The sequence below is a fragment of the Pelophylax lessonae genome (assembly GCF_965119305.1).
Source record: "Pelophylax lessonae genome assembly, chromosome: 3".
Taxonomy (NCBI): Eukaryota; Metazoa; Chordata; class Amphibia; order Anura; family Ranidae; genus Pelophylax; species Pelophylax lessonae.
In genome coordinates, this window is record NC_138770.1 from 294,621,987 (window position 1) to 294,644,303 (window position 22,317).

General features: G+C 46.6%; 1 protein-coding gene across 1 annotated transcript in view; it reads right to left on the reverse strand.

Moving 5' to 3' along the window:
* Positions 1-776: 776 nt before the first annotated feature.
* The window catches only part of LOC309550494 (uncharacterized protein), a gene marked incomplete at both ends in the record, with an annotated part of 56,836 nt that continues 35,295 nt past the window's right edge, over positions 777-22,317 (reverse strand). Inside the window, 2 exons of the mRNA XM_082250863.1 lie at positions 777-2,167; positions 2,876-3,383. Of these exons, the coding sequence (XP_082106989.1) occupies positions 777-2,167; positions 2,876-3,383 (1,899 nt within the window). The remainder of the gene's footprint in view (positions 2,168-2,875; positions 3,384-22,317) is intronic.

Here is a 22,317-nt window from a genome sequence, read left to right on the forward strand (position 1 = left end):
ATTCACATGGGGGTGGTATCTGGGGGTCCCCTTGTTAAAGGGGGCTTCCAGATTCTGATAAGCCCCCTGTCCGCAGACCCCCACAACCACCTCCCGGGGTTGTGGGGAAGAGACCCCCTACCCCAATGAAACCCCCCATGTTGAGGGCATGTGGCTTGGCATGGTTCAGGAGGGGGGATACCCAACTTCTCAGGTTCAGCATCATGGGACTACTCCACTCATTAGCAGTGACAACATCACTTTTGTGGGTCACGAACAAAGTCTCTGTTGTGTGCTCGCCCTTATCTGGTCCTTCTTTCTCACGGGGGTTAACCTTGGCAGCAGCCACCATATCCTCAGCCACCGGCTGTCCATCAGTCCCTCCTACTGGCACAGCATAAACAGTATCCACCTTATTTTTGTGCATAAAAGCCTCATCTATCATTAAGATTAGCTTTTTACCCCAACTATCCCAATCCATTGTGGGTATTTTTTTTTTTTTTTTTTTTTTTTACATTCATTCTGCGGTATGATGCCTGATGTGGTGTGCGGAGTAAGGATACCCCGTGCCATCACATCATGCATGACGCCGCAATACCCCTGAAGCATGAAACTAAATAACAGTGTCTATACGTTACGTTACTCAAACTGTATCAATACTAAAACATTTCAAAAAAGCAACAGGTGTGATGGGGGTTGGGAGAGTGGGGGTAGTGGGAGGGGGAATAAAATCACAGGCCCGAAGCTTTATTGAATGGACAAAGACACACAAGGGAGAGTGGGGGAAGGGGAAATCTTCAGACCTCCTCTTCCTCCATGAGATCCATCAGGTTATAGTCTCTGAGCAGACTGTGGATCAGTCTGCGACAGTCCTCAATGGACATCCTCTCCCTCTGGTGGATAAGGCGCTTTCTGGCGCACCATAAAGCGTCCTTAAAGCAGCACAACACCCGCCAGGCGTTGTCAATGTCCTCTTGGGAAAAAGTCCCATGAAAAAGTCCATTCAGCACAGCAAAATGTGTGATGGCAGTCTGTGGGACAAAGTCTCTCAGTTCAGGTTCCAAGGCCCTCAACAGGCTCTGTGCAAATGAGCACTCCCAGAAAACGTGAAATGACGTTTCCTCATGGATGATACAAAAGGGGCAGTGCCTGTATCTGCACAAGTTTCTGGCATGCATAAATGTCCTGAGTGGCAAACCCCCCTGGACAGCCATCCACGCCAGATCTTTATGCCTGTTGGTGAGTCCCTTTGAAGAAACATTCCTCCAGACCACTTTGCAAGTGGCTGAAGGGAGGCCTGGAACAGTCTCAGCAATGTCCGATGCTCTGATCAACTTGTAGATAGTTTTTGGCTTCCACAAGTCGGGCTTAACTCCATGCAGCCCCAGCTCCTTGATGAACTTGAAAGTGTCCAAGTAGTACCAAGGAGTGTCCCAGTTGTAGGGGATGGAGCTGTCCCATTTGTCCCATCCAAGGGACCTCCAGAGAGGCAGGAGGAAAAAACGGGACATGAAGTTGCCTCCAGAGTCCGAAGTTCTGTCAATCAAAGTTCTGCGGATGCAGTTGCAGGCAAAGAACACCCCCAGTAACGTTGCGATGTCGGGCACGCCCTTACCGCCCTTGAGGGGTTCCTTGAACATGACTGCTCGCTTCACTCTGTCCATCTTGGAGCCCCAGATGAAGTGGAACACCGCCCTGGTGATGGCCTTGCAGGTGTTGACCCGGGGGGGCCAGGCCTGGGCGAGGTACTGCAACACAGGGAGGATCTCGCTGCGGAGTACCAGTGTTTTCCCTTCGATGGTGAGTTCTCTGAGGCTCCATAGTCCAAACTTTTGTCTCATCTTGGACAGTCTCTCCTCCCAAGACTTCAGGGCTGCGCCCTCAGCTCCAAACCAAACTCCAAGAATTTTGATGAAGTCCGCCTTGATGCTGAAAGGGATTGATGCAGAAGAAGGCAGGAACCACTTTCCGAAGAGCATGATCTCTGACTTCCCGCAGTTGACTTTTGCCCCTGAAGCTTTGCCGAAGTCCTCACAGGTCTGGACGAGCGAGTCGATGGAGCGCTGGTCAGCACAGAACACCGTTACGTCGTCCATGTAGAGTGAGCACTTGACAACCCTTCTGTCCGGTCCCGGTGCGGTGATCCCTCTGATCTCTGGGTTCTGTCGGATGCATTCGGCAAAGAGCTCTATACAGCAAACAAAAAGCAGAGGTGAGAGAGGGCAGCCTTGTCTGACCCCAGAGAGAACAGGGAAAGGGTCAGTTTTCCAGCCATTCACCAACACCGTACTACAAATGTCATTGTACATCACATTCACATACGAACAAAACATGTCCCCAAGACCAAACCTGTGCAGAGCTCTGCACATAAACTCATGGGAGACACGGTCAAAGGCCTTTTCCTGGTCAAGACTGACCAGGGCCGCGTGCACACGGCGGCCTCGAATGTACTGGACCGTGTCCCGGACAAGCGCAAGGCTGTCCGCAATCCTGCGACCAGGAATGCCACAAGTCTGATCCAGGTGGATGATCTGTCCGATGACAGATTTCAGCCTGTTGGCCAGAACCTTGGCGAGGATTTTGTAGTCCACGTTCAAGAGAGAGATGGGACGCCAATTTTTCAGATCCCCTCTCTCCCCCTTACGCTTATACAAAATCGTGATCATCCCCTCCCTCAGCGACGGAGGCATTGTGCCCTCCACCACCATCTCCTCGTACAGCTCGAGCAGGTCCGGGCCAACGAGATCCCACAGCGCTACATAGAGCTCCGCTGGGAGACCGTCGCAGCCCGGGGTCCTGCCTTGCCTAAAGGATCTGACGGCAGAGTGCAGCTCCTCCAGCGCCAAGGGGGCGTTGATTGCCGACATACCTGCAGGATCAATTTGGTTAGTGATACCTGACAAGAACCTGTCGGCCTCAGCCGTATCTGTTTCTTTCGGGGAGTAGAGGTTGGTGTAGTAGTCGCTGACCACTTGCATCACAGCCTCCTTCCCCTTCTGGAGTGTTCCGGTCTCGTCCCGCAGCTCAGACAAGGGAGTGTGTCCTGAGTGGAGTTTCCTGAAAAAGAAAGAGTTACATTTCTCACCTTTCTCAAGATTCTCCACCTTGGAACGGAAGACGAGGTGCCTGGATTCTTCCTCGAAGTGTCCTTTCAGGCTCTTCTTGGTGTCCTCCAGGTCCTGCCTAACGTCCCAGCCGCAGTGGTGAAGGTCCTGCAGGGACTGCATCTGGCGTTGCAGTCTCCTGAGTTCCCTCTTCCTGGCACACACTTGCTGGCGTCCCCTTGCCTGAAAGAAGCTGCGTAGCTTGACTTTCACAAACTCCCAGTAGTCGCTTACCTTTCCGAAGAACCTCTTGTCCTCCTTCCAGGTAATGTAGGCCTCCCTGAGTTCCTCCAGCAGTTCCTCATTTTCCAGCAGGGTACCATTCAGCTTCCAGGAGCCCGGACCGGGGGCAAAGCCCTCGCCCAGGTCACCCCGAAAGTGAATGGCCCTGTGGTCAGAGAAAAAGCAGGGGACCATGGAGAACCCGCGATGTCTGACTGTCTTGGAGGTGAGCACGAAGTCTATCCTAGAACGCACAGATCCATCAGGACGGCACCACGAATAGTTCACGGAACCTTTCCCCATGGATCCCACGGCGTCCTTCAAGGAAGCCTCCGCAATCATCTCCTTGAGCAGCCTAGACGTGGTGTCGAGCTTTGCGTACATGCTGGAGCTGCGCCCATCCTCCTCAATCGGACAGTTAAAATCACCGCCGATTACTACTGCCCTGGTGGTGACGAGTTGGGTCCGCAGGGTCTGGAAAAGCTCCAGTCGCTCACTCTTATCTGGGGAGGCGTACACGTTGATGAGCCTAACTGGCTCTCCCGCCCATGAGCCGTCTACGACCAAAAGACGGCCACAGACGAGCTCCTGGACGGAGTCAACCGTGAAACGACCACCCCTGACAAGAATGGCTACCCCTGCAGACTTACAATCGACACCCCCGGACCAGTAGGAGGGACCATGGGTCCACTGGGAGGACAGATGAGTGTACCTCCTCGAGAAGGGTAGGGCACACTCCTGGAGCATGTAGACATCACTCTGCTGAGTGGAAAGAAAAGTCAGCGCCACCTGTCTTCTAGATGCATCCTTGATGCTCCTAACATTAATGGAAAAGATGGAGATCTCTGCCATCATGTAAAGGAGATAAAGGGGCTAGCTAGCAGGTGGGCTGAACTTACCTCCCCTGAGGGGGGGGTGGTTCTTCCACTGCCTCTTGTGCCTGTCCAGTGTCCTGGTTCAGGCCGTTCTCCTCGAGGATGCTGTCCATCAGGTCCTGGGTGAGGTCAGTCTCTGGGGGAGCCAGATCCTTACCTTCCTGCATTTCTCCTTCATCTTCCCCCGCAGACTCAAGGTCCTCGAGGTCCTCCACCACTGGGTCCAGTCCAGCGATGTCATTTTGCTGGGCCACGGTGGGCCGCTTGATGGGTTCTTCAGTTGTCGGGCTGTCTAGGTTCCGTTTTCGGCCTTTGCTGGTGGGGTGGGGGGGGGCGGTGGGCAGGGTGGGGAAGTCCTCCATGGAGGACAGGGCGGGGGGGGCTGGGAGGGGGGAGGGGCAGGGGCAGGTGAGGTCACCTCCGACTCAGGGGGGTTGGGGAGGGATGGGTCGGAGGAGGTGGTAGGGGCCTGGGGAGGGGGGGGACTCACCAGTGGCTTTCCGAGGTTCCTTCGCAGTCTTTTCCCCTGGCTTCTTTTTCCCAGCGCTGTCTGGGGCTCTGCCCTTGAGCAGGGCTCCAGCGTAGGACCGGGATCTCTGGGGGCAGTCTCTGTAGACGTGCTCCGCCAATCCGCAGAGGTTACAGGTCTTGGACCTCGGGCAATCCTTGGTCTCATGGCCTGCAACCCGACAGAACCTGCAAGAAGGTTCCTGACATTCCATACTTACGTGACCCTGCTTGCCACACCTGTGGCAGGTATGGGGCATGTCTGCATAGTACAGGAGTCCTGCGGAGGCTCCCAGAGAGAAGTGGGACTTCAGGTGTTGGAGATCCCCCGAAGGCTCTCTCCTTAACCTGCAAAAAACTGCCCACTTACCTGTCCAGAAGCCGTTGACATCGAGGATTCGGACTGGGTCTTTGGCCACGATGCAAAACCTCTGGAGGTAGGTGGCGATGTCTTTTCCTGGGGTATGGGGGTTTCTCATGGACACCGTTACCCGCCTTTCATCCCGTTGAATGGGAGTGTTCGCAACGAAGTTGCGGAAAGGGGATTCCGGGCCACAATTCTTCACCGCCTCCCAGTATCTTCTACAGACCTGTAAAGACACAAAAGTTATATAGAATATACCTTTCATGAAGGTCTGCACGGACAGTGTCTCCGCCTTGCTGAACCCCTGCTCGAGGATCATTTTCTTGCCAAAGATTTCCGGGGTCATGTCGGGGATTCTTCCGTCCACCTCCTTCAGCTGCAGCACCACTGTCTGCCTCATCCAGGGTTCCAGGGTAGGAAGCCCGTCTGCAGACCTGGTTGGCCTTGCTGAGCCCGACTGGCTAACGGCCGCCGGGGTGGGGGTGGAGGTTGAAGCGACTTCTCCCGAAGTCTTGGCAGAAATGGCGGGGACATGCTTCTTCTTCCCAGTGCTCTTCCCCATGACGGAGGAGTTCGTCGGTAGTCGCTTCAGGAGAACTTCGGCGGCTTCCTTCTTATTCCTCGGCATCTTCACTCTTTCGCAGCCTTTAAAAAGGCCCTTGTGCGCCTACTGCCCGAAGGTAGTAGCGCAGAGTGGGGGGGAGGAGGGAAGATCGCAATCTCGTTCCTTGTGGGGGCTAAGCCTCTAACCCAATAGCAGCGAGTAGGTGAAGCTGAATTTAATCAACGATCCTACAAGGCCGAGCAGAGGGTACCCCACAAGGACCAAATGGCTTGGATAGATACAAATGTTTCTCAACGTCCTAGCCGTAAAGCAGAGACACCCCTAAGGGCTAAAGTCGATACTACACTTGATCTTAGCCAAAAGGCAGAGAAGCGATCCATTGTGGGTATGCTCCATTCACTGGTACTCCACAGCACCGATCTATCTGCCCAAGGAGACACATAAGAACAGTTTGGCCTAGTTGCATACTCATTACACATGTTATTGTGAATCATATAAAAATGAAAAAAGGTGCGCGAACCAATACAAGCGTGTAAAAGCAGCACTGTGAAAAATAGATGAATAATGTGAAAATATGTAACTGAAAATTACTATAATGCGCTAATTACTAAATAATCAAACAAACAAAATTGTCCGTGAATAACAAAATTGATTGAAGAAAAGTCTATTCCATCTGGAAAAAAGGGTGTTCCCAAACAAATACGTGCTGAACGAACTCTTGTGAAGTGATAGGTGAATTAACCTCTTACCAAACAAAAATCCAATGGAGCATGATATAGTGCAATAACTGTGTATGGAAGTGACACCCAGTGATATGAATGGACCCTTACCACATAGGAGAGAAAACGAAGCATATGCTGTGGAACCAGGGAATCCAAACAAACGGCCACACTAGATGAAAAATCCAGAGGGATGGATGGATGGACGGATGCAGCTTCCCAAGATCTTTATGGGCTTCCACGGGTAGAGGTGCCAGCAGGAGGACCACAATAGAAAAAAGGAAGGGACTGATGGTGCATTACCCACGATATTTAATAATAAAATGACAAGAAAACACTTACAAGCATCCTGTATGTTTACAGCGATATGCCCAAAAAGAGTCGCGGTCGCTTGCAGTGCGATCCGGGACCAATAGCAGCGCGGGTTGCTCCCTCCGACGCGTTTCCACTGAATAGTCGGCTTCTGGGACTGGAGCTATAAGCCGCACTGCTAATTTCTCTCCTTAAATGAGCAGCAAATGGAGACTTCTGGGGCAGCCGCAGCGGGGACCCGGAAGTGTAATGAATCACTTCCGGTTCATTCCTTATGCTAATAGCGGTCGCTCAGTACCAAGTTCTCCTTCCTGTGATGCTGAACCGGAAGTACTTGTGTCAGACATCCGGTTTGCTGATTTCATGTCAGCAAGGACAGCGTAGGAGATATCATTAGGTTTGGCTACACTGGGAGATCTTTAGAAGATTTAAAGAAAGTCTACCTATTAGTGCAACTTTGTCATATGACAATTAAACCAAATATAAAAACCTCCATATGTATATTTAAAAACTCCTGAAAGGGATAGACATCCTATCAGGTATATAAATAGCTAAAAATAGCGTGTAAAAAGGGAAAAGAGGAAAAAGAAAAAGAAAAAGATAAAAAAAAAATGTATTTAAAAAAATAAAACAAATATAAAAGGCGAAAAATAATGAAAAATAAAATAGGAATAGAAAATGAAATAAATGAAAAAGAAAAAGAAAAACAAGTTAAGAAAAAGTAAATAAAATGAAATAAAATAAATAATAAAAATAAAAATAAAAGTAAATTAAAAAAAAATATATATATAAATAGACAAAGAAAAATAATGAACAACAATAAACTCCAAAATCAAGATAAAATTTCCTATTGAAGTAGATAAAAAAATCACAATTGTCTACGCTTGTTTAAAAACATTATGTCCCCGGGCCAAAAGGATGGAGGTCTCCATTAGCTGCCGTGGGTTCGATCAATTATAAAAACATATACATATATTCTAGAACATAATATATTTGTTTTATTTTTTTCAAATACATTTTTTTTTTATCTTTTTCTTTTTCCTCTTTTCCCTTTTTACACGCTATGTTTAGCTATTTATATACCTGATAGGATGTCTATCCCTTTCAGGAGTTTTTAAATATACATATGGAGGTTTTTATATTTGGTTTAAATGTCATATGACAAAGTTGCACTAATAGGTAGACTTTCTTTTAATCTTCTAAAGATCTGCCAGTGTAGCCAAACCTAATGATATCTTCTACGCTGTCCTTGCTGACATGAAATCAGCAGACCGGATGTCTGACACAAGTACTTCCGGTTCAGCATCACAGGAAGGAGAACTTGGTACTGGGCGACCGCTATTAGCATAAGGAATGAACCGGAAGTGATTCATTACACTTCCGGGTCCCCGCTGCGGCCGCCCCGGAAGTCTCCATTTGCTGCTCATTTAAGGAGAGAAATTAGCAGCGAGGCTTATAGCTCCAGTCCCAGAAGCCGACTATTCAGTGGAAACGCATCGGAGGGAGCAAGCTATTGGTCCCGGATCGCACTGCAGGCGACCGCGACTCTTTTTGGGCATATCGCTGTAAACATACAGGATGCTTGTAAGTGTTTTCTTGTCATGTTATTAATAAATATCGTGGGTAATGCACCATCAGTCCCTTCCTTTTTTCTATTGTGGTCCTCCTGCTGGCACCTCTACCAGTGGAAGCCCATAAAGATCTTGGGAAGCTGCTTCCGTCCATCCATCCCTCTGGATTTTTCATCTAGTGTGGCTGTTTGTGTGGATTCCCTGGTTCCATAGCATATGCTTCGTTTTCTCTCCTATGTGGTAAGGGTCCATTCATATCACTGGGTGTCACTTCCATACACAGTTATTGCACTATATCATGCTCCATTGGATTTTTGTTTGGTAAGAGGTTAATTCGCCTATCACTTCACAAGAGTTTGTTCAGCACGTATTTGTTTGGGAACACCCTTTTTTCCAGATGGAATAGACTTTTCATCAATCAATTTTGTTATTCATGGACAATTTTGTTTGTTTGATTATTTAGTAATTAGCGCATTATTGTAATTTTCAGTTACATATTTTCACATTATTGGGAATTATGTCAAACTTTGGTAATACAGGACTCCCCACAGCAGGTTGTAATACATCACATCCACCACCCTGCTCAGGTGCGCTTTACAAACCTCACACACCTTTGCATTTTCCCCAGTTTGTTTTAACCCACCATTTACCTGAACACTTTCAGTGTTAGTAGATAGCACTAACATATTCCCATTAGAAGGTGTAGTTACACTCTGCCCCACCAGAGTGAAATCGCAGTTGCCCAGGGCAATCTCTGGCTCCAATATATAGAGTTCCCTGGAGATTTTTAGGGACAACTGTGTTGTCTTACCATCAGTTGCTATGGTCAACAGCCCATTTTTGATTACAGCTTTAGCATGGCAAGAACCTAGGGTTTTCCAAACAGCAGTACATTTTCCATTATCAATATGGACAGCATTTTTACCTCTTGCAGGCTGTCCTAGCCCACTACCAACTTGAGTCTGGCCGACATTACATACCTCACTATTCCTCTCTTGAGAGCCATACACAGGTGCATGCTCGACTTTAACCCCTGACTCCCTACTGAACAGGGTACTGCATAGGGAAAAGTCACTCTCAAGAGCACATGCAGTGGTCCCCCCTAACTGGGATCATTCTCACACTATCATGGACCGTCTCATAACTAGTCCTTTTCAACATGAAATCAACGGTTCCAGACATCATTTCATTAACCTCCCTAGCGGTATTCCCGAGTGTGGCTTGGGGGTTAAATTTCAGTGCCAAAAGCGGTAACCCCGAGCCACACTCGGGGTACCGCTAGGGAGATTGCTGGATCCTGTAAGAGAGGGTACTCACCTTGTCCACGGGATCCAGAAATGTATCCCGGCAGTGTGCGGCGGCCGGATCTTCCTCCCAATACTCTGTGCCCGGCTTGCATCTCCTGCGACGTGACGTTCGTAGGGGGGTGGAACCGGCGGCAAATTCAAACAGTAAAACACACCAAACACACTGATACATTACAAAATAAAATAAATTCACATTAGTTTGCCCCCCAGTGCCCTTTCCTGCAGTTTTACTGTACTTTTTATGTATATATATATATATATATATATATATATATATATATATATATATATACATATATAATATATGTATACGTTGTGAGGGATTAGCTCGGTGGGGGGTGTGGATGACCCCTTGGGGGGGTTCGTTACACAAGGAGATAGCCGAGAAGTGGTTGCAAACAACAGTTTGGTTTATTCATGCAATTTTCTTCACCAGACTGCAAGCGTCAAAAACATCCAAAATAAAATAAAACACAAAATAAATCCTTGCCACTGTGGACGGCTACCTTCTCACACACAGGAACCTACCTACGGAAGTCTGTCCCCAACCTACTGTTGGGCAGACTTGGCTGATCATACAGCAGACTATCAATAGTCCATTTATTATCTCTTCACATAGAGAATGTCCCTTTTCTCTTCACACAGCACATGTTCATTGGACTTTCCTTTCACATAGAAAATATCCATTGGTTTTTCTCTTCACACTCTTCACATAGAAATAGTTCATTTTCTCACCTTGAGAAGTCTTCACACTTTTTACCCTCCTCAGCGCACATCGCTCCAGGAGGTCTTCCCCATGCTCACACAGCTTCAGGGGGCATTCCTTCTCCCATGCTCACACAGCGTCGGGAGGCACACATCTGACTGTCTTCCTCTCCCCAGCTCACACAGCGTCAGGAGGCAGCAGTCCTTCTCCCATGCTCACACAGCGTCGGGAGGCACACATCTGACTGTCCTCCTCTCCCCAGCTCACACAGCGTCAGGAGGCAGCCATCCTTAGACTCTGGACAAATTATAGAGGCCTTAATTTCCTCATTCTGAACAGCTGAAGTCTGTTCAACATCCTTAGACAGTTCTGGCTACCTCTGCAGCCGACACCCTATAGTAATTGGTGAATTTTCTAAACCAGGTGGAAATGTATCTCCTGTCTGTGACTACATACACAGATTTACCTGACTTCCTGTCACAACGTATATATATATATGTACACGCACACATACATACTTTAACTTATTTATAGTTATTTATTATATTATAATTTATGATTTTGTGTTTCAAACTTTATCATACCCGAGATGTTATACAGAAGAACGCACAGTAAAAAATAATTAATCATATGTAAATAGTTGGTTTGGGCTGCTCGTTCTTAAGAATTACATGCAAAATAATGGTACCGCTTTCAGCACCTAAAATCGGAAAGAATCATACCGCCAGGGAGGTTAAAGACAGTCTTACCCACTGCAGCAGGAAGTCACCATCTTCATTTGAGTACGTCGTCTCATGAACCAGTCCTCTGCTGCACTTTTACTGATCAACTCCCTCTAGTGGCCACAGGATGAAATTTCACCAGGCATCTTCAACTGCTTAGCACCCCCTGCAGACATAACAGGAAACTCCTCCTTGTTGCCAGTGGTGACTGCAAACATATTTGCACAGTTATCTGGGCCTGCAGACAAAGACTTTTGCTCAGCAATGTAATCTCCAGCCATATTCCATAACCTAGAGAAAAATAAAATGCCGTTCCCCAGATTTCCACGTTCCAGGCATGGTAATGGATGACTTTTCCCCAGGGTGCTTCCCTCCTGGTGATTCCCAGCTGGCAGGAACTCCCAGGCCTTTTTGTGGGGACGCTGAGCCAAATCTCCACTGCAGTTCCTCCTTCCAGGTGATGCTTTTACTCCTGTCTCCATGGGAGACCGCACTCTCACAGTAGGACTTTGCTGGCTCTTTCCAACATGCTGTATCGGCGGCTCCCCCTGAAGCCACTTGCCACGACCCTTGGCAGGCACTCCCTATGGTCCACAGACAGCCTGGCTGGCCTCCTCTGTGTTGCTATAAGCAACCACTGTTGGCCCTGGCCTTTGGTGAGCCTGTCTCCTGGCACATATCACAGGCTTCCCTCTGCTGGACCTGGTCTCAAGCTTTGACACATTCACATTTTCCACAACAGCTACGGGTTTAACTGCAGCAGTGTTGCCAGGGGCAACAACACCCTTCTCCCAGGTATGGATGTTCAGCAGCTCTCTCCTTGTACTGAAGGTTGGCTTGCTTTCTTCTTTGGCAGTTCAGTGCTGCCAGGTGCTGCTTGTACCAGTCCACCGCAGACTCAAACACTGGCGGACTCTCCATACTCGCAGTCACTCCACTGTACAGAGCAACAACAGAAGTCTCTTTAAGGGGCCTCTTCCTTCCAGGTACAACTCCTGCTGCACACCCTGCAGAGCACAGGCAGTTTCTGGCAGTAGCTCACTGGTATATGCGAGGATCTTCGGTCATGCCTGCATCTGAGCACCACTTGTAATATTTGGGGGTTATTTCGCTTAATGTAGAGCCTACCAGGGAGTCCATGCCAGTTGTGCCGTTCAAGGGCTTGTTGGCCCACTGTTATTAAACAAAAAGAAAAAACATAGTCCATACAGGATTCCCACACAGGGGTTTCAACTTTACACAGCAATAAAGAAAAAATAAACTAATACTACCAAGCCACCTGGCTCTCTGGTCAGCACTGTGGCTCAGGCTTTGACCTCTGTCCTCTTGACCCTGTAACAGTGCCCCTGTTTGGTACCCATTCTGTACCCCTGCTGACACTCTCTGCTACAGCTTCCTTGCTCCTCCAGCCCACCGGTTTGGACCCTCTATCTGTTCTGTTAGACTGCATCATGCAGACATGCACACTTCTCCCTTGCATACCAGGATGCCTCGGGATAGTGGAGCCCAGATCCCGGGTCCTGTCTCCACTAAAAGGCCCAGACCCACCTGCACAATCTCCAGACTCCAGGTCCCACAGCAAATTTTAGAAAACACTGAGGAAACTGAAAAGCCAGTTTCATTTTAATGACACAAGCTCCCTAGAGCCCCTCAACCCATCCGGCTGAGAATTCTGGGTCACAACCTCCTTCTAGACCCTGGCATGGCAACGCTCTGCCAAAATGTGAACCAAGTTTGTGCAGAAGGAGAGAAGAAGATCATCTTCTGTGTAAAGTGTGAAGTTATCCCTTTGTTAATAGTTCTAGACATTTTTCAAGCAGGGCATCCCATTACTCTTTTCCCCATTCAAGTTATCAACCCCTAAAAAACATCAAAAACAAGCCAAGGACTGTTTTCTGTGTTTGAATGCATGAAGGAAATGCTGTCTGCCTGTCTCTGCAGCAGTGGGAAATCCTAACTTTTGAAGCTCCTACAAGGTGTGTGCTACGAAAGTATATGATAACTGCCAAGTGATAACATACAGAGAACATAAGAACATAATCTGTACCTACTTATACATGCTTAGTGCAAAATGTAAGAGTCGATCAGTGTCAAAAGAGAACAGTGGAAAATCCACATATAGCAACAGATGGGTACACCAGTTCTAGCCTGGATATAAATCTGAGCCTGGTGGGATGGTGGAAGAGGAGAAGGGATGGGCGGGGGGTGGGTATACAAGGGGAGATGCGGATGACATTAAAGAAAATATCTAGGAAATTTTGGGAAATGGGCTGGAGAGGACACTTTAAGAAGGGGAATAAACTGTGGGGATAAGGATAGAGTGAGATGGGGTAGAGAGAATGAGACATGTATAGAAAAAGTACTAAGGGCTAGAGTAAAGTATTGCCCCATCCTTCTCCCCCGCCAAATACAGACATTCCTGGAATTGTATTATTGTTGTTCATTGTTCGGGAAAATTCCATGGAGTTCACAAAATCCAGCCAACAGGCCCAAATGTACCAAAACTTTGAGGTGGTCTCCCTAGCCTAATGGACAAGATCCTCTATTTCAGTGATTTTCTGAATATGTTTAAACTAGCCTTTATTAACCAGGGTGCCTCGGCATCTTGGAATGCCTTCTGGGTTCTTTAGGGGTGCCTTGGCAAAATGCGAAAAAATTGTGTTTGAGCCAGCAGATGGATCAAGCCTGCTTTTTCATTACACAAAGCCACAGGTTTTCATTGTGCAACTTTACAACCTTGGTTACCATGTGAAATGCTGGAATACTAATCAGTACCAGTGTGCAAAAGTGTTTTTGCTTTAAAAGTATAAATAATTAGTATATATATATACATATATATATATATATATATATATATAATAATTAAAGTATAATAGTATAATTCTTCTCTAATGTTGCGTGTGTTATGTGTGTGGTTGCTGAGTGTAAAGCCCCGTACACACGATAAGAAATTCGGCTGGCAAATTTCGTCCGACGACCGATCTGTCGATTTTCAGCTTGTTAGTATGGTGCTTTTGACAGCCGACTCCGACTTTTCGGCTGACAAAATCCTGATGTGAAGGCATTACAATTCTTGTCCTCCGTCAACACACGTCCGATTTTCGTCTCATTAGTACAGACTTCGATGGGGAAAAATCTTATGAGCAAGACTAGGCATGCTCAGAGGTGGAAGAACACATAGAAAGCAATCCAACACATGACATCACTTCTAAAATAGAATTCTGTCATACGGGAAAATTCGTGTGCAGTCTAGAGCACATTCCAACCAAAAGACACGCACTCTGGACAAAAGACGGACGACCGGTCGGCGGAAATTCGTTGCCTGTGTACAAGGCTTTACTCACTAACTAACTAACTAACTAACTAACTAACTAACTAACTAACTAACTAACTAACTAACTACTATTAGTTTAGTTTTTACATTTTAGAAGAGGGTGCCTTGAGATCATCCATAATTTTAAAGGGGGCCTTGACTGGAAAAAGGTTGAGAAACACTGGTTTAAACCAATCAGCTATGGTTGGGGGGGGGGGGGTCTTTTCACGTCAGTGCAGAGGTATACACATTGTTGCCACACCCTCCAAAAGGGTTGTATATCAGGACATGACCACCATATAGGAGCGAACCTAGCTCCTTATTGCAATGCCAGCAAATAGGTGAGTTGGTGGATAAGAACTTGTGTATTTTTTCAGGAGTTCTGTACCATCTTGAATATATTTTGAACCCATTTTTCTGTGTGGAGACGTTAGTCGATCCTTTATGAATTTGGTTGTATATACAGTATCTCACAAAAGTGAGTACACCCCTCACATTTTTGTAAATATTTCATTATATCTTTTCATGTGACAACACTGAAGAAATGGCACTTTGCTACAATGTAAAGTAGTGAGTGTACAGCTTGTATAACATTATAAATGTGCGTTCTCCTCAAACTAACTCAACACACAGCCATTAATGTCTAAACTGCTGGCAACAAAGGTGAGTACACCCCTAAGTGAAAATGTCCAAACTGAGCCCAATTGTAATGTGACTCATTAGTAACAAGGTCTCGGGTGTGAATGGGGAGCGGGTGTGTTAAATTTGGTGTTATCGTTATCACTCTCTCATACTGGGTCACTGGAAGTTTAACATGGCACCTCATGGCAAAGAACTCTCTGAGGATCTGAAAAAAGAAGTGTTGCTCTACATAAAGATGGTCTAGGCTATAAGAAGATCGCCAAGACCCTGAAACTCAGCTGCAGCATGGTGGCCAAGACCATACAGAGGTTTAACAGGACAAGCTCCACTCAGAACAGAACTTGACCAAAGAAGTTGATCGCACATGCTCAGCATCATATCCAGAGGTTTTCTTTGGGAAAAAGATGTATGAGTTCTGCCAGCATTGCTGCAGAGGTTGAAGGGGTGGGGGGTCAGCCTGTCAGTGCTCAGACCATGCGCCGCACAATGCATTAAATTGGTCTGCATGACTGTCATCCCAGAAGGAAGCCTCTTCTGAAGATGATGCACAAGAAAGCCTGAAAACAGTTTGCTGAAGACAATCAGACTAAGGACACTGGAACCATGTCCTGTGATCTGATGAGACCAAAATAAACGTATTTGTTTAAATGGTGTCAAGCGTGTGTGGTGGCAACCAGGTGGTATGAGTGTCATGGTCTGGGACTGCATGAGTGCTGCCGGCTATGGCGAGCTACAGTTGAGGGAACCATGAATGCCAACATGTACTGTGACATACTGAAGCAGAGCATGATCCCCTCCCTTCGGAGACTGGGCGGCAGGGCAGTATTCCAACATGATAACGACCGTAAACACACCTTCAAGATGACCACTGCCTTGCTAAAGAAGCTGAGGGTTAAGGTGATTGACTGGCCAAGTACAGTGCCTTGCAAAAGTATTTGCCCCCCTTGAACCTTTTGCCATATTTCAGGCTTCAAACATAAAGATATAAAACTATGATTTTTTGTGAAGAATCAACAACAAGTGGGACACAATCATGAAGTGGAACGAAATTTATTTGATATTTCACACATTTTTAACAAATAAAAAATTGAAAAATTGGGCGTGCAAAATTATTTAGCCCCCTTAAGTTAAAACTTTGTAGCACCACCTTTTGCTGCGATTACAGCTGTAAGTCGCTTGGGGTATGTCTCTATCAGTTTTGCACATCGAGAGACTGAAATTTTTGCCCATTCCTCCTTGCAAAACAGCTCCAGCTCAGTGAGGTTGGATGGAGAGCGTTTGTGAACAGCAGTTTTCAGTTCTTTCCACAGATTCTCGATTGGATTCAGGTCTGGACTTTGACTTGGCCATTCTAACACCTGGATATGTTTATTTGTGAACCATTCCATTGTAGATTTTGCTTTATGTTTTGGATCAATGTCTTGTTGGAAGACAAATCTCCGTCCCAGTCTCAGGTCTTTTGCAGACTCCATCAGGATTTCTTCCAGAATGGTCCTGTATTTGGCTCCATCCATCTTCCCATCAATTTTAACCATCTTCCCTGTCCCTGATGAAGAAAAGCAGGCCCAAACCATGATGCTGCCACCACCATGTTTGACAGTGGGGATGGTGTGTTCAGGGTGATGAGCTGTGTTGCTTTTACGCCAAACATAACGTTTTGCATTGTTGCCAAAAAGTTCGATTTTGGTTTCATCTGACCAGAGCACCTTCTTCCACATGTTTGGTGTGTCTCCTAGGTGGCTTGTGGCAAACTTTAAACGACACGTTTTATGGATATCATTAAGAAACGGCTTTCTTCTTGCCACTCTTCCATAAAGGCCAGATTTGTGCAGTATACGATTGTTGTCCTATGGACAGAGTCTCCCACCTCAGTTGTAGATTTCTGCAGTTCATCCAGAGTGATTATGGGCCTCTTGGCTGCATCTCTGATCAGTCTTCTCCTTGTATGAGCGGAAAGTTTAGAGGGAAGGCCAGGTCTTCGTAGATTTTCAGTGGTCTGATACTCCTTCCATTTCAATATTATCGCTTGCACAGTGCTCCTTGGGATGTTTAAAGCTTGGGAAATCTTTTTGTATCCAAATCCAGCTTTAAACTTCTCCACAACAGTATCTCGGACCTGCCTGGTGTGTTCCTTGTTCTTCATGATGCTCTCTGCGCTTTAAACTGACCTCTGAGACTATCACAGTGCAGGTGCATTTATACTGAGACTTGATTACACACAGGTGGATTCTATTTATCATCATTAGTCGTTTTGGTCAACATTGGATCATTCAGAGATCCTCACTGAACTTTTGGAGAGAGTTTGCTGCACTGAGAGTAAAGGGGCTGAATAATTTTTCGCGCCCAATTTTTCAGTTTTTTATTTGTTAAAAAAGTTTGAAATATCGAATAAATTTTGTTCCACTTCATGATTGTGTCCCACTTGTTGTTGATTCGTCACAAAAAAATACAGTTTTATATCTTTATGTTTGAAGCCTGAAATGTGGCAAAAGGTTGCAAAGTTCAAGAATACTTTCGCAAGGCACTGTATGTCTCCAGACCTAAACCCTATTGAGCATCTGTGGGGCATCCTCAAATGGATGGTGGAGGAGGAGGGCAATGTCTCTAACATCCACCAGCTCTGTGATGTCATCATGGAGGAGTGGAAGAGGACTCCAATGGCAACCTGTGAAGCTCTGGTGAACTCCATGCTCAAGAGGGTTAAGGCAGTGCTGGAATATAATGGTGGCCACACAAAATATTGACACTTTGGGCCCAATTTTGACATTTTTTACTTAGGGGTGTACTCACTTTTGTGGCCAGCGGTTTAGACATTATTGGCTGTGTGTTGAGTTATTTTGAGGGGACAGCACATTTACACTGTTATACATGCTGTACGCTCACTACTTTACATTGTAGAAAAGTGTAATTTCTTCAGTGTTGTCACATGAAAAGATATAATAAAATATTTACAAAATTGTGAGGGGTTTAATCACTTTTGTGAGATACTGTATATTCTTATTCTTCTGTCGACAGGTCTAAGGAGAGTTTCCATTCCCATTGTTGGCTAGCCTTAATCAATTTGGGGTCACAACTGGAGAATAGGGATGGGCTGAACGTTCAAGTCGAACGTAAGTTCGACTCGAACATTGGGTGTTCGTGTGTTGGCCGAACACACAAACAAATGTGGCGCTCGGCGGACGAACTTCCCGCTGAGCTCCCCATAATGCACTGCGCGATTGCAGTGCATTAAGTGCTTGTGATTGGCCAAAGCATGCACCTGACCTGTATGCTTTGGCCAATCACAGAACAACGTCCTGTCAGAGCAAGGTGCCTTTAGCCAATCATAGCTCAGGGGCTAAGTACACGACCCACACTATATAAGGCTGCTTACACGGCGTGTGTATTGTTAGTGGAGATTAGGCAGGTAGTTTGTGAATTGTGCTTTCATATTTAATTCAGTCAATGCAGTGTAGTGTAGGGCTGATTCTTGTATAACACAGTGTACTGCAGTCAGTGTAGTGCTGTGCTGTGCTGATTTGTCTTGTATGACACAGTGTACTGCAGTGCAGTGTAGTGTAGGGCTGATTTTTGTATAACACAGTATAGTGCAGTCAGTGTAGTGCTGTGCTGTGATTTTTGTGTAATACAGTGTAATGGGGCCATTAAAGTGTTGGTGTATACATTCATTGGTATTTTTTTTTCTATTTGTTCTTTTTGCGGCATTAGGTTCTGTTCCTGGAATATTAGCACTCCCCCTTCTGTGTCGCATGTGCTATTCCTTCTGCGACAGCAGTAGAGTTTTTTTGTGGTGCAGCAGCACTAATTGTATTTAGGGCATAATTGCTGTCCTCCCTTTTGTGTCACAGGAACATTTCCTTCTGCGTCAGCAGTAGGTTTTTTTATTGTGGCACAGCAGCACTAATTGTATTTAGGGCATAACTGTTGTCCTCCCTTTTGTGTCGTAGGTGCTATTCTTTCTGCATCAGCAGTGGGTTTTTTCTTTTGTGGCACAGCAGCCCTAATTTTAATTAGGACATAATTGCTGTCCCCCCTTTTGTGTCGCAGGTGTTATTTCTTGTGCCTCAGCATTGGGTTTTTTTTTTTGTGGCGTAGCAGCACTAATTGTATTTAGGGCATAATTGCTGTTCTCCCTTTTGTGTCGCAAGTGCTATTCCTTCTGCGTCAGCAGCTGGGGGGTTTTTGTGGCATAGAAGCACTAATTGTATTTAGGACATATTTGCTGTCCTCCCCTTTGTGTCACAGGTGCTATTCCTTCTGCGTCTTTATTCTTTTGTTTATTAAAAAAAATATATAATAAAACGGTTTATAGTGCACCAAGTACAAAAGTATTGCACCAAATCACCATATTCCCTTCCCACACTCTATAATAAAAAGTTATAAAACCCCCCCCCAAAAAATAGAAAACAATAACGGTTTATAGTGCACCATGCGCAAAAGTATTTCACTTAAGCATCATTCCATCCCACATTCTACAATAAAAAGTTGTAAAAATCCTCCAAAAATCCCCATCATGTCTGAAAGGCCAACAAGGAGAGGAAGATGCTCACAGGCCACTAAAAGATGGCAAGCAGCCTCTGTGTCCACAGTGAAAATTCCCTGCAGGCGGGGTACGCTTGTCCTTTTTTTCCGGTGCTGGCTGTGTTATTGAGCCACAACATGCAGAAGAGCTGGTGGAGTAGATAACTAAGCCATCCTCATCATCCTCTGTCACCTAGGCTCATACTAGTTTGCCTTCCACCGCAGCTGCCAAAGCGGCCTATTCCACAGGCTCCTTGTCCACAGCTACTCCTTCCTTAGCCACACCATTGTGCACAGAGGAGTCATCTGAATTATTTGATCACAGTATCAGTTACATGATTCTGGAGGATGTGCTGCAATTTGATTGCCCCGATGTTGGTTCCCAGGTTGAGGAAAGTAATAATATGAGCCTAGAGAGAGGGAGTAACAATTACGGATAGGAATTTAGCAGTCATGGTTCAAAAGCTGCAACATACTGCCAAGTTTGCTCCAGTGATGAGGAGGGAGGGGATGAAGAGGTCACTGACCGTACTTGGGCACCTGAGAGAATAGAGGAGGAAAGTGAGGAGGAGGAGGGGGAACAACTCCAACAAGGCAGGATGTCCTCCGGGGCCGACTTACGGGCAGCCACCCTATTGCATCACACCACAGAGCTTCACAGGTGCAGGGTGCTGCTAACTCCCCGCCGACTTTTTAACAAGTTCATTGGTGTGGGCTTTTTTCAACACATGTGCAGCAGACCGCATGTTGCTGTTTGCAATCTCTCTTTGAAGCAGATCAAGCTTAGCCAGAACACCAGCCGCTTGGGCATCACATGCTTGACAAGACATATGACGACCTGCCATGCAGTCCGTTGGCAACAGCACCTGAAAGACCCACATCATAATAAAATGCAAACTTCTCCTTGCTCCTCATCTGGGATCTCTACCCCTACAATACCTCAAGTCCTCTCAAAAACCTGCACTGAGAGGGATGTTGGTATAGCAATGGGTGCCATTGGTACTTGCACCTAATCTGCTAGCAGTGCACCACCTGTTAATTTAACCAGCAGGCAAATTTTGATACCCAGTTGCTGAACCATAAAAAAAATTACTGTCCCAGCCATCCACATGCTCAGGGTATAAATGCTAGCATGGCCAAATTGCTAGCACTACAACTGCTGCCTTTTCATCTGGTAGAATTTGCCCCCTTTCGTGAATTTGCGGAATGTGCTGCACCCCAGTGGAAGGTTCCAAAAATATATTTATTTTCCCGTAAGGCCATTCCAGCTCTGTTCTATCATGAGGAAGGCAATGCTGTGGCCTCGTTGGAGAGGTTCAAATTACTGCTGACTCATGGTCCAGCAGGCATGATCAGGGATATACATTTCCTACATGGCACACTGGGTAACTCTGATGGCAGCTAGGAAGGATGCAGGACAGGGTTCAGTGCTGGAGCTTGTTCCACCACCATGCCTCCAAAACATTGGTGGTGATTCTTCCACATCCGTCTGCTCCACCCCCTCTCTTTCTCTCTTCCTCTAAATTGTCCTCTGAAGCAGCAGTGCTCCCTAAGCATTCAAGGTGCTACGCAAGCAGTCATGCTAAAAGATGTCATGCAGTGCTTCAGTTGTTCTGTCTAGGGGACAGGAGCCACACCGGGCCAGAGATTCTGTCAGCTCTGCAGGGGCAGGCTCAGAGGTGGTTGACACCAAGGCAGCTTGAGCCAGGAATGGCTGTAAGCGACAATGGCACTAACCTTCTCTCCACCCTCTGACAAGGACACTTGACACACGTTCCATGCTTGGCACATGTCCTGAATTTGGTGATGCAGCGTTTTTTGAACAGGTACCCGGGCTTACAAGTTTTTCTGATGCAGACCAGAAAAATCTGTGGCCATTTCCAGTTGTCCTACAATGCCGATGCTCGGCTGGCTGACATTTAACAGGAATTCAACCTCCTCACCAACCGTCTCATTTGTGACATGCCCACGAGGTGGAACTCAACATTGGCAATGCTGCAGCGGCTGCACATGCAGACGAGAGGCATCAATGAGTACCTGTGTGAGTATGGCACAAGCACAGGCTCAGGGGGGATTGGCTTCTTTTTGCCATGCCAGTGGCTGCTGATAAAGGATGCATGCACTGTCCTGTCACCATTTGAGGAGGCCACAAGGATGGTGAGCCGTGATTATGCATGCATCAATGACACTGTCCCTCTAGTCTTCCTGCTGTAGCACACGCTATGTGGAATCGTGGACAGGACATTTGAGGCAGAACAGCGGAAGGAAGAGGATGACTTCCTTTCTCCTCAAGGCCCCCTTTATGCAGATAACATTCCTGTGGGCCACAAAACACACAGGTGGAAGAGGAGGAGGAGGATCGTGGCAGCATGGATGTAGAAGATAACATACAGTAAGTACAGCAGTCTTCAAGGGATGGTTTTCATTCCCCAGAAACCCCCGGAGATGTACGTGGCTGGAGATAGGTTGCTCCTGACAATGTTATCTTTAGTGACCCAGAGGACTCAGAATCTCATGCCTCCTCAAACTTACACTGCATGGGCTCCCTGATGCTGCAAAGCCTGAGAAAGGACCCAAGGATTTGTGGTATTAAGTGTAAGGTTCTGGCACTCTCAGTGCCTCCTATCACATTATTTCCGGGTGATTTCCATCTACCTAGATAGAAGAAACACATATAGGTGTGTTTCCCTTTAAGACTGATGCTGTCATCACTCAGCGCCGGACTAGATGGCTATTTAAATCGCCGGTTCTCACTCACATGTGTTCGTTCAAACACCCTTACCTGGATGCTAACTTGGCTTGAAGCTTTCGTGCTTGCAAGCATACCTCGCTGACGGAACCTCGCTGCGCTGATCCCTGCATCCCGCTTCCGGATCATCCGCTCCTCC